We start from the raw sequence: 11,455 nt of genomic DNA on the forward strand, positions 1-11,455 counted from the left end.
TTAATGGAGGTAAGTAGGCTGGTTCCATCGGTACCATGATCTGAAACACACAAAGGCGCAACACGTCAGTTGTTTCCTCGGGAAGGTGTTCTGACCCAGGCTTCTCCTTGTCCCACAGAACACCAAAACAACAATGTTCCATCCTTACCCAGAAGAGTTGAAACTGGATGAATTGATGGCTACTTTAGAGTTACTCTGAGGCATGTTGGGATTATTAGTGTGAAGTCCTGCGCCGGGCGATGAGGACCGGCTGGCATGGCCAGGAGAACAGGAAGAAGAGACTAGGAAGTAGAGAAGAACATCGAGAAAAGTCAGGAAGCAGGAGAGAGGTAGGGCTACGTGTCTGTGTGGCAGTGGGTGTTTGGAACTTTTAGATGTGAGTTTTCTCTCTCACACTCACTTTCTTTTTGCACATGAAAAGTACATTTACTACATTAGTGTCCTCATAATTGCTGAAGTCCTGCAGTTGGAGACTTATAGTAGTTGTTTTAACTTTATAGAGGTCATCCATCCATCCATCCATCCATCCATCCATCCATCCATCCATCCATCCATCCATCCATTCTACCATCCATTCTACCTTCCATTCTTCCATCCATCCATCCATCCATCCATCTATCCATCCATTCTTCCATCCATCCATCTATCCATTCTTCCATCCATCCATCCATCCTATCATCCATTCTTCCATCCATCCATCTATCCATTCTTCCATCCATCCATCCATCCATCCATTCTACCATCCATTCTTCCTTCCATCCATATATCCATTTTACCATCCATCCATCCATCCATTCTACCATCCACTCTTCCATCCATCCATCCATCCATCCATCCATCCATCCATCCATCCATTCTACCATCCATTCTACCTTCCATCCATCCTTCCATCCATCCATCCATTCTACCATCCATCCATCCATCCATCCATTCTACCATCCATTCTACCTTCCATTCTTCCATCCATCCATCCATCCATCCATCCATCCATCCATCCATCCATCCATCTATCCATCCATTCTTCCATCCATTCTTCCATCCATCCATCTATCCATTCTTCCATCCATCCATCCATCCTACCATCCATTCTTCCATCCATCCATCTATCCATTCTTCCATCCATCCATCCATCCATCCATCCATCCATCCATCCATTCTACCATCCATTCTTCCTTCCATCCATATATCCATTTTACCATCCATCCATCCATCCATTCTACCATCCATTCTACCATCCATTTTCCATCCATTCTTCCATCCATGCATCCATCCATCCCCTCCTATCCCATCCCATTGATATATACAATGAAACCAGGCTTACACAAATGCAAATGCACAAAGCAAAAAAATAAATAAGCAGACCCATTCTTGGTAGAACTTACCTGCACCATGCATGGAACCGTGGGCAGAAAGGGGACCCAAAGTCCCTGAGGTAGAAACCTGCAAAAGAGGTGGAGGTAAATCTGGTTGGTTGACTCTAGAAGTTCTGGGCTCTAAAGGTTTGCAAGTCCTCAGCTTCACCCATGGCCCTTGAGAAGAAACCAGGACCTCCTGCTCATCTAACGCCATCCAGAGACTCGTAGCCCAGACAGGACTGTTTTCTAGAGCAGACATTTGAGCCACATGCTCTCTGGGATACGTTCAGGAGAGTCACTTAACCCATTCACACGTAAGGGTTTCACTGCTTTAACCTTCTGCATTGCTGACATTGAAGCTGGAATGGTTGGTTGTTGTTTTTTTTAAACAAAGTTTTTTTTATTACATATTTTAACTTCTTTTATAAATAAAGTGTTTTTACCCCTTTACATCTTCTGTTATGCCCAGTTCATTTTACACCATATTTTCATTTCACATTTAGCAATAGCAATAGCAGTTAGACTTATATACCGCTTCATAGGGCTTTCAGCCCTCTCTAAGCGGTTTACAGAGTCAGCATATCGCCCCCACAGTCTGGGTCCTCATTTCACCCACCTCGGAAGGATGGAAGGCTGAGTCAACCCTGAGCCGGTGAGATTTGAACAGCCGAACTGCAGAACTGCAGTCAGCTGAAGTAGCCTGCAGTGCTGCATTTAACCACTGCGCCACCTCGGCTCTTTTCAGCCGTCTTATTTTCCTTTCCTTATTTTCCAGCTTAACTTTAATTCCTTCTTAATATATAAACAACACCCTTATTTGCCCCTCCAAGTTCATCAGGTTTCACATATCCTTTTACATCTATTATTCGTTTTTATTCCCAGTAACGTATATCCCCAAATTCAATTTTATACAGTAAACCTTTCCCTTGGTTAATTATCCACAATTATGAGTATCCCTCTATTTCCCTGACATCATATCCGCTATATGCCACTGGCAATATTTAACCAAATTTCATTCTATTCTATTGGTAAACCCTTTCCCTTCTTTCCTCCTTTCAACCATTCTCTCAGGAAGTCCACTTCTCTTATTGGGAATAGTTGGTTTTTGCTTCGATGCCCAACCATTAAGCCTGGCACGGGTGCCAGAGGTGGCATGCACAAAGCCCTCTCTGTGGGCACGTGCGCTGTCGCCAGCTGCTCTGCTGTTTTTCCGTGTGCACATGTGCACCGGCTGTGGGAAAACAGCCACTCTGTGGGTGACGCTGGGCCTGTTCCAACCGTACTGGTTGGAATGGGATCTGGAACCCCCACACTGGTTCACATGCATACCGGCCAGCTGGCTTTCCGGTTTCTGGTACTCCGGCGCATGTCCATGCGTGCACGTGCCAAAAAGGTTAGCCGTCACGGTCTGGAGCTCTTCAGAAGATGGGCAGGAAGCAGCAGGCATGACTCACTGGGAGATGCCATTACTCAGGAAAAAGCTCCCCGGTCTTCGAGTGACTCAGAGTCAACACGGAGCCCTTCTCGATGGCAACCGGTTGAGGAATCTTAGACAAGGAGCCATGGTGGCTGGGGAGCTCACATCACACCTGGGACAGGTGAAGGGGGTGGGTGGGAGAGGCCAGGGGGAACTCCCTTCCAGTCTATCAAGTTCTCCTCTTGATCACAGCTTCACTTGGGTGACGGTCCTTTCCTTAAAGTCATCCTCATTGCCGCTGCACAACTTTTGAAAGGGGGAATGTCGCAGTTGGGAGGAGTTCCTGATGGGCTGGCTGGCTCCAGATGTGGCCTCTGCCAGCTGTCTGGCTGAATGGAAACTCGGGGCATTTGTCCTAGAGGCTGCTGGGAATTGTAGTGTGACAGCCTGGGGGGGGGGGTGCGGGTTAGGGAATCAGAGGTTTCCACCACTTCGCAAGGAAAATGTACAGCTATGGAATTGTTGCACTGCAAAGGTTGAAGGGGAAGGGAAGAAATGATGGAGGCCTTGGTTGATGGGTGGAATCTGTGATCGAGAACCTTCTGGTGGGCAGCATCTGCACTGGCCATGCATGGCAGAACCACAAGCGAGGAAGAGTGGACCCTCTTTTCCTTACGCCCCTGATGGGGGCCTTCACCTCATTCCCACCTTATGATGAGATAAGTTGAGGTTGTCCTGAGCTGCTCATTGGTCTTGAATGGACTTCCTTCCCTTTATCTTTTATTTTCTTTCTTCCCTTCCCCTCCCTCCCTCTCTTTCTCCCTCCCTCTTCCCTCTCTCCCTCCTGGGTATCTTTCCTTTTTCTTTCTTTCTTTCTCCTCCCTCCCTCTTTTCCCCTCCCTCTTTCCTCTCTCCCTCCCTCCTGTTATCTTTCCTTTTTTTCTTCCCTTCCCCTCCCTCCCTCTCTTTCTCTCTCCCTCTTTCCTCTCTCCCTCCCTCCGTTATCTTTCCTTTTTTCTTCCCTTCCCCTCCCTCCCTCTCTTTCTCTCTCCCTCTTTCCTCTCTCCCTCCCTCCTGTTATCTTTCCTTTTTTCTTCCCTTCCCCTCCCTCCCTCTCTTTCTCTCTCCCTCTTTCCTCTCTCCCTCCCTCCTGTTATCTTTCCTTTTTTTCTTCCCTTCCCCTCCCTCCCTCTCTTTCTCTCTCCCTCTTTCCTCTCTCCCTCCCTCCGTTATCTTTCCTTTTTTCTTCCCTTCCCCTCCCTCCCTCTCTTTCTCTCTCCCTCTTTCCTCTCTCCCTCCCTCCCGTTATCTTTCCTTTTTTTCTTCCCTTCCCCTCCCTCCCTCTCTTTCTCTCTCCCTCTTTCCTCTCTCCCTCCCTCCTGTTATCTTTCCTTTTTTTCTTCCCTTCCCCTCCCTCCCTCTCTTTCTCTCTCCCTCTTTCCTCTCTCCCTCCCTCCTGTTATCTTTCCTTTTTTTCTTCCCTTCCCCTCCCTCCCTCTCTTTCTCTCTCCCTCTTTCCTCTCTCCCTCCCTCCTGTTATCTTTCCTTTTTTTCTTCCCTTCCCCTCCCTCCCTCTCTTTCTCTCTCCCTCTTTCCTCTCTCCCTCCCTCCGTTATCTTTCCTTTTTTCTTCCCTTCCCCTCCCTCCCTCTCTTTCTCTCTCCCTCTTTCCTCTCTCCCTCCCTCCCGTTATCTTTCCTTTTTTTCTTCCCTTCCCCTCACTCCCTCTCTTTCTCTCTCCCTCTTTCCTCTCTCCCTCCCTCCCGTTATCTTTCCTTTTTCTTTCTTGCTTTCCCCTCCCTCTCTTTTTCCCCTCCCTCGTTCCTTCCTCTCTCCCTTCTTCCCATTAACTTTTCTTTTTCTTTGTTCCCTTCCCATCCCTCTCTCTCTTTCTCCTTCCCTTCCTCCCTCTCCCTTCTTCCCATTATCTTTTCTTTTTCTTTCTTCCCTTCCCATCCCTCCCTGCTTCCTTCCCCCTCTCCCTACCCTTTTCTTTTTTCTTTCTTGCCTGCCCCTCCCTTCCTCTCTCTCTTTCTCCCTCCCCCTCCTCCCTCCCCCTATTCCCCCTATTCCCTCCCTCCCCCTCTCTTCCCTTATCTTTTTCTTTCTTGTCTGCCCCTCCCTCTCTGTTCCTCCCTCCCCCTTACTCTCTCCCTTTCTCCCCTAATCTTTTCTTTCTTACCTGCCCTCCTTTCTTTCTCCCCTCCCTCCCCCTCTCTTCCCTTATCTTTTTGCTTTTTTGCCTGCCCCGTTTCCCCCCTCCCTCCCACCTTATTCTCTCCCTTTCTCCTCTAATCTTTTCTTTTTTCTTTCTTGCCTGCCCCTCCCTCTCTCCTTCCTAGAGAAAAAGGAGCCCAGTCAGCCTCCCTCCCAGAGGTGGGTTCCTACCGGTTCGGACTGGTTCAGCCAAGTAGATAGCAATAGCAGTTAGACTTATATACCGCTTCATAGGGCTTTCAGCCCTCTCTAAGCGGTTTACAGAGTCAGCATATTGCCCCCACAGTCTGGGTCCTCATTTCACCCACCTCGGAAGGATGGAAGGCTGAGTCAACCTTGAGCCGGTGAGATTTGAACCGCTGAACTGCAGATAACAGTCAGCTGAAGTGGCCTGCAGTACTGCACCCTAACCACTGCGCCACCTCGGCTCTCTCTAATAATGTGAGAACCTGTTTGGTGCAGTGGTTAAAGCATCAACCTAGAAACCTAACCACTGATAGTAACTCAGCCTGCCACGCCCCAGAACCGGTTCTGTTGTCGTCGGCGTCCTCTTGATTTTCGGTTCTGCGCATGTGCAGAACAATCTTCATTGCAAAAATGTAATTCCCCCCCCACTCTAACATTGTGCGCATGCAGAGACTTTTTTTTAGGTGCAAATGCTCACGAATTATCGTTATTTTTTGCACACTGAACCAGCAGTAATGCTGGCAGTAACCCACCAATTCTCCTTCTCTTACCAGTCTGGAGTTGTAGAGGGGTGACTTTATGGGAGAGGGCATCGGGCAGCTGATACGTTTTTCCTTCTGCCTTCGGTTGCAGAACCAAACGCGCACCACTTCCTTTTCCATGGCCAGCTGTTCTGCAATCAGGGCTATCTCCTCTGAGCTGGGCTTGGGGTTCTGCTGAGAGAAAGACAACAGTAAGAACTGATGGAAGGATAGAGTGGAGCAACCTTGCTCCTGCTGTAAGCTTCAGGGATAAGGTTGCGGCCCGCCAGTGGCCAGCGGAGGTGGCAGCAGATTCAGACAGTGAGGAGGGTTGGGGAGGAAGGTGGGCCAGTCCTGGAGTCTGGGGAAGGCTTGGATGAGGGCTCTGTGTCAGAGGCAAAGAGGGGGCCAGGGCCGTCTGACAGTTATCAGCTGCCTTCAGAGTCAGACATCAGTGAGGCAGAAGAACAGCTGGAGCCTGTTCCCAGTGTGTGCATGTACAGAGTTGCCAGACGAAGGAAACTCTGAACAGGGGTAAAATTGGGAGTAAGGCCACAGGTGGACGATGAATGGCCCCTCCCAGAGGAGATAAAAGAGGAGCGAAAAGGGAGTGGTTATCAGTTATCAGCTGCCTTTGGAGTCGGAGATCAGTGGAGCAGAAGAACAGCTGGAGCCTGTTCCCAATGTGTGCATGCGCAGAGCTGCCAGGAGAAGGGCACAGCTAAGGAACAAGGGTCAACTCAGGTGGATGGTGAATGGCCCCTCCCAGAGGGAATACATAGGGAAAACTTTTGAATGTCACCACTGCTTTCTGCTTATCCTTGCTAGAAGATCTGCTGCCAACAAGGGTCAATTTTCATTTCGCTTTGAGCATCCCTGCCTGGACATCAAGGAGAGCAGAGCCATGCTTACGTCTTGGAACCGTTTCTCGAGCGTGGAGCGGATGTTGGTCTCGATGCTGGTTCGTTTTTTCCTCTTGCGCCCAAACATCTCGCTTACGGAGGGGTAGGAACTCGGACTGCTGACGGACGAGTCCAAGGGGGAGGATTCTGTGGGGAGGGGAGGGGAGAAGAGGCAAGCCAATTTTAATATTTTATTTTTTATTTGCGATTCACTTGATGTCATTTTATTGGGAAGAGTCCCGTCGCTCCATCGGAGTGTGACAAAAGGGCAGATCCGAGTCTGTCATTGTGTATTTTTTCTGGACTGTTAAACATGATATTTCAGCAAGAGTCCTAAAGATGATGTTGGAAGAAATGCCCATCTGGGTGAGAGATGCTGAGAGTGACCTGGTTTTATGCCCTCTCTGGGTCCCACTGCAGAGCTTCCCGTTCCTGTGCAAAAAAATGCACCCTGATTGGTGGTCAGACTCCCAGGGGCCGGGAGTCTTAGCTAACTTTGTAGGCTGCCTGTCTTTTGAGTCCCAAGCTTGGTTGACTCTTGCTGAGTGACGATGTAATGAAAGGGCTTCGGGATGCCTATTATGGTTCTGTCTGAAGGAGGGAGATCTTTGTTATGTAGAGTAGACTGGCTCAGGCCTTAATGGCCCGTTGACAAAGGTTTCTTCCTTCCTTTTAGGGAAAATATTCTGTCCTTTTAATATTTCCTAAAATAACTCATTTTCCTAACTTCCTACAATTATGAATGTGGCCATCTTCTATGATTTTCTGGTTGGATATCACCCTATTCTTTTATTTTGTCTGAATGTGGGGACATAGAGTGTATTTTTCAACACACGTTTCCGAACCCTAGTAACTCATGATGTTCATCACAGTCACACAATCCAGTTTGACTTGAACACAACTACAAACCTTTCATTGTTCACCAGAAGACTTTGAGAATATTTAAGTGCATTGAATGGGCGTGCGTTTTTAAGGCAGTTCTGTAGGGCATGGAAAATGTGCTTCCCTTCCCCCCAAATAATTGAAAATATCCAATGAATAAAAGAGTTAGAAATAGAAGAAGGAAGAACATTTTTTCTCTCTTAAAGACCCTGTTATCCCTTTCATTGGGGTGGAGTTGGGGGCAACTGAATGGAGCTGAGCATTTGCTGGCTGGATGCCCTTCCTGACACTTACATGGCGCTCACAGCAAATATATTCTCTTTGCACCCAGAGTGAGAAATATCTGCCACTACCTAAAATTGAACTCTAAGCCATATTTGCTGTGAGCTCCACGTAGGTGTCAGGAAGGGCATCCTGCTGGTAAACGCCGCTCTGAAGAAGGCAGAATGTCAGGCCTGCAGCCATCTTTTCTCTTGGATCTTTGGCCTGCCACACTTTCTATTATTCTACTAGGCATTTCTTATGGTGGGAAAATTGTGGGAGGGGAGATTGTAAGGGGTTAGATGCTATGTAGCCATAACAACATTCTTTCTAGAAAGCCAAGGTCATCCTCTGTCTTTGTACCTTTGCACCTGACCGGAACTGAATGGGTGGAAGCTACCAGCATGGCAGTGGATGATTGGACCATGGGATGGACTTGTGGGTGTGGGGGGAAAGATCTTGAATTTTCAACTGGGTGGGGAAAACCAGGAAGCTTTCAGATTCGGGTTTTCCCAGATGTGCCAACATGGCTCTCTTAATAAATTGGAATTTTGAGCAATACTTTGCCTTGGACTCTGATTTACTTTTGGATGCTATTTGGAACCCTGACACAGAACATTATTGCCCCCCCCCTTAAATATAATCGTACCTGCATCACTCAACCACTTCTCCAGGAGCGGTTTTAGCTTACACATGTTCTTGAAACTCAGGTTGAGAGCTTCAAAGCGAGAAATCGTGGTCTGGCTGAAGTCATTCCCGTAGAGTTTCCCCATAGCCAGACCCACATCACCCTATGGAGATGAGAAGATGTCAGAAACCATGAGTGAGTGAGACCATGGATTTATTGGCTGAATATTGCCTAGGGTTCTTCTCTGTGCTTATCCTGTTCTTTTTGCAGGAGAATCATCTTAAATCCAGGGACATCTTCTTTTTGAGTACATTAACTATTAGTTATACTGGAACACATAATTGCAATAGAATGATGGCGTAGGGCTAACTCCGGTCTGCTAATTACACTCACTGTTGTAACACTGGAAAGCCACAATTATCTTTCTAAAGAGCATGCGGGTACAAATTAGAAAAACAACTAAATAAGTGAAAAATTAATTAGAATTAACAAATTATACATTTGTTGTTAAAAAAAATAGTTCTTTGTGGATTAATCCTCAGGCCGTTTACAAGAGCAAGGAAAGGAAGGGAGAAAAAGAGGAAGGAAGAAAAAAGGGAGAGAGGAAGGAAAAGATAGGAGAAAGACAGAAGAAAGGAAGGAGAAAGGAAGGAAGGATGGAAGGAAGGAAGAATGGAAGGAAGGATGGAGGGAAGTATGGAAGGATGGATGGATGGAAGGAAGGAAGGAAGGAAGGAAGGAAATGTGCAGGACTCAATTCAAGCAGAGTCAAAAGCTTCGGCCAGTGGCATCTATAGAGAAGGTCCAAAAAAATGAAGATGGTGGGTGCACCTCTGTGAGTGGAACTTTTTCCCTCTTTTCCATGTCCTATACACATGTTCTTTAGTATTGGTATCAATACTGGTATTGATTAGAACAGAACAGAACCAGGAATGGGAACAGGAATGGGTTGGGATGGGATGGGAAAGGGTGGAATGGAATGGAAGAGTAGAGGGGAGGGTAGAGGAGAAGAGAAGAGAATGAATGAATGGAAGGGAAGGGAAGAGGAGAAGAGAAGAGAAGGAATAGAAGAATGAAGGAATGGAATGGAAGAGATGGGAGGGGAGGAGATGGGAAGAGAAAAGAAGAGGAGAGGAGAAGAGAAAGAAGGAATGGAAGGGAAGAGAAGGGAAAAGGAGAGGAGAAAAGAAGAGAAGAATGAAGGAATGGAATGGAGGAGATGGGAGGGGGAGGGAAGAGAAGAGGAGAGAAGAGAAGGAAGCGAAGAATGAAGGAATGGAATGGAGGAGATGGGAGGGGAGGGGAAGAGAAGAGAAGAGAAGGAAGAGAAGAATGAAAGAATGGAATGGAAGAGATGGGAGGGGAGGAGATGGGAAGAGAAAAGAAGAGGAGAGGAGAAGAGAAAGAAGGAATGGAAGGGAAGAGAAGGGAAGAGGAGAGGAGAAAAGAAGAGAAGGAAGAGAAGAAAGAGAAGAAAGAGAAGAATGAAGGAATGGAATAGAGGAGATGGGAGAGGAAGGGAAGAAGAGGAGAGAAGAGAAGGAAGAGAAGAATGAAGGAATGGAATGGAGGAGATGGGAGGGGAGGGGAAGAGAAGAGGAGAGAAGAGAAGGAAGAGATGAAGGAATGGAATGGAGGAGATGGGAGGGGAGGAGAGGGGAAGAGAAAAGAAGAGGAGAGGAGAAGAGAATGAAGGAATGGAAGGGAAGAGAAGGGAAGAGGAGAAAAGAAAAGAAGGAAGAGAAGAGAAGAAAAGGAAGGGAAGGAAGAGAAGAATGAAGGAATGAATAGAGATGGGGGAGGAGGGGAGGGGAAGAGGAGAATAACAAGAGTTTATTCCTCTTAGTACAGAACTGAACGTCTTCCCCCTTGTGCCACTGACTGCACCACTGCTGTGGGGAGCAGAAAGGGTTCCCCTCCCCCTGTAGTTGAAGGTCCATGAATTGTCCAGCTGGCCTGAGACCCCTCTCACCTGCGTAAACCCCAGTTTGATGCGCCTCTGCTTAAAAGTCTTGGCAAATTTTTCCAGCTCTTCCAAATCATTGGCTTCATCTGTTGCCATGGAGGACGGCAAGTGTTTGGCCACCTGTAAGTGCTGTGGGGCCTCCAGGTGAGGCTCCAACGATGAGCCAGGGTGCCCAGGACGTCCCACTGCCTGTTAAAATGCAAGTTGTGGAATTGCCATTACATTGCAGCCGCATTTCCTTCTTCTCCAACTCTTGACAACCTGTTCCAGAATCCCCAACCTTGTAGACCCAGCCACATCTGGAAGAGCACCCCATTAGCAGAGCATCATCATGGCATCTAGAGCAGTGTTTCTCAACCTTGGCAACTTGAAGATGTCCGGACTTCAACTCCCAGAATTCCCCAGCCAGCATTCGCTGGCTGGGGAATTCTGGGAGTTGAAGTCCGGACATCTTCAAGTTGTCAAGGTTGAGAAACACTGATCTAGAGTGATCAGGCCCAACCACAGAGACATTAAGCTTCTGATGCTCCCACAAACCAGCTACTATTTCTCAGCCACTCTTGTTCATGGATGGGACCATCATGGGCATTCAGCAAGGTTGGTGTTCTGACCGAGGCTTCCTAAGAGCCTGAAGGAAACTCCTTGTTCCAACAAAAACCCCTTTTATTAATTGACTGTGAATTCTGCTCATTCACATCCAGCGAAGTCTTTCAAGGGAAGATTTACGGTCACAGACCTTATCTGGCTTGGAGAGCTGCCAGGCCGATGTCTGCAGAACTTGGCCAGGAGCCTCGGAGAGTCACGAACCAATGAAGTGAACTAATTGTCTCCTGCAAACTCCACTCCCCTTTTGCTCCTCTTTTATATCCTCTGGCGGGGGGACATTCATCGTCTACCTGTGGCCTTACTCCCAAGTCATTCCCTGTTCTTTAGCTGTTCCCTTCGTCTGGCAATTCTGTGCATGCGCACACCGGGAACAGGCCCCAGCTGTTCCTCTGCCTCACTGATCTCTGATTCCGAACGCAGCTGATAACTGGTATCTGCCTGGATACTCTCCAAGCCTGATAAAGGTCGGTCATTGTGAACAATCTTAAAAGACTGTGTGGGAGGAAAGACTTTGC

The 11,455-nt window shown here is 47.7% G+C and overlaps 1 protein-coding gene across 1 annotated transcript; it reads right to left on the reverse strand.

The window, feature by feature from the left end:
- On the reverse strand, window positions 1-8,513 carry POU2F3 (POU class 2 homeobox 3). Its single transcript, XM_032228773.1, has 6 exons — window positions 8,390-8,513; window positions 6,608-6,744; window positions 5,726-5,887; window positions 1,383-1,440; window positions 149-281; window positions 1-40 (listed from the first exon to the last, which is right to left on the reverse strand). The coding sequence occupies exons 1-6, from the start codon at window positions 8,511-8,513 to the stop codon at window positions 1-3; spliced, it is 654 nt and encodes a 217-aa protein (XP_032084664.1).
- Window positions 8,514-11,455: the final 2,942 nt, after the last annotated feature.

The sequence above is a fragment of the Thamnophis elegans genome, chromosome 13 (assembly GCF_009769535.1).
Source record: "Thamnophis elegans isolate rThaEle1 chromosome 13, rThaEle1.pri, whole genome shotgun sequence".
Taxonomy (NCBI): Eukaryota; Metazoa; Chordata; class Lepidosauria; order Squamata; family Colubridae; genus Thamnophis; species Thamnophis elegans.

Coding starts and splice junctions, on each gene's coding strand:
- POU2F3 (XM_032228773.1), bottom strand. CDS start 8,513: ATGGGGAAACTCTACGGGAATGACTTCAGCCAGACCACGATTTCTCGC. Junction 6,745..8,389: donor GAAGTGGTTGAGTGATGCAG/GTACGATTATAT, acceptor CCCTCCCCACAG/AATCCTCCCCCTTGGACTCG. Junction 282..1,382: donor CGGTTCCATGCATGGTGCAG/GTAAGTTCTACC, acceptor TCTACTTCCTAG/TCTCTTCTTCCTGTTCTCCT.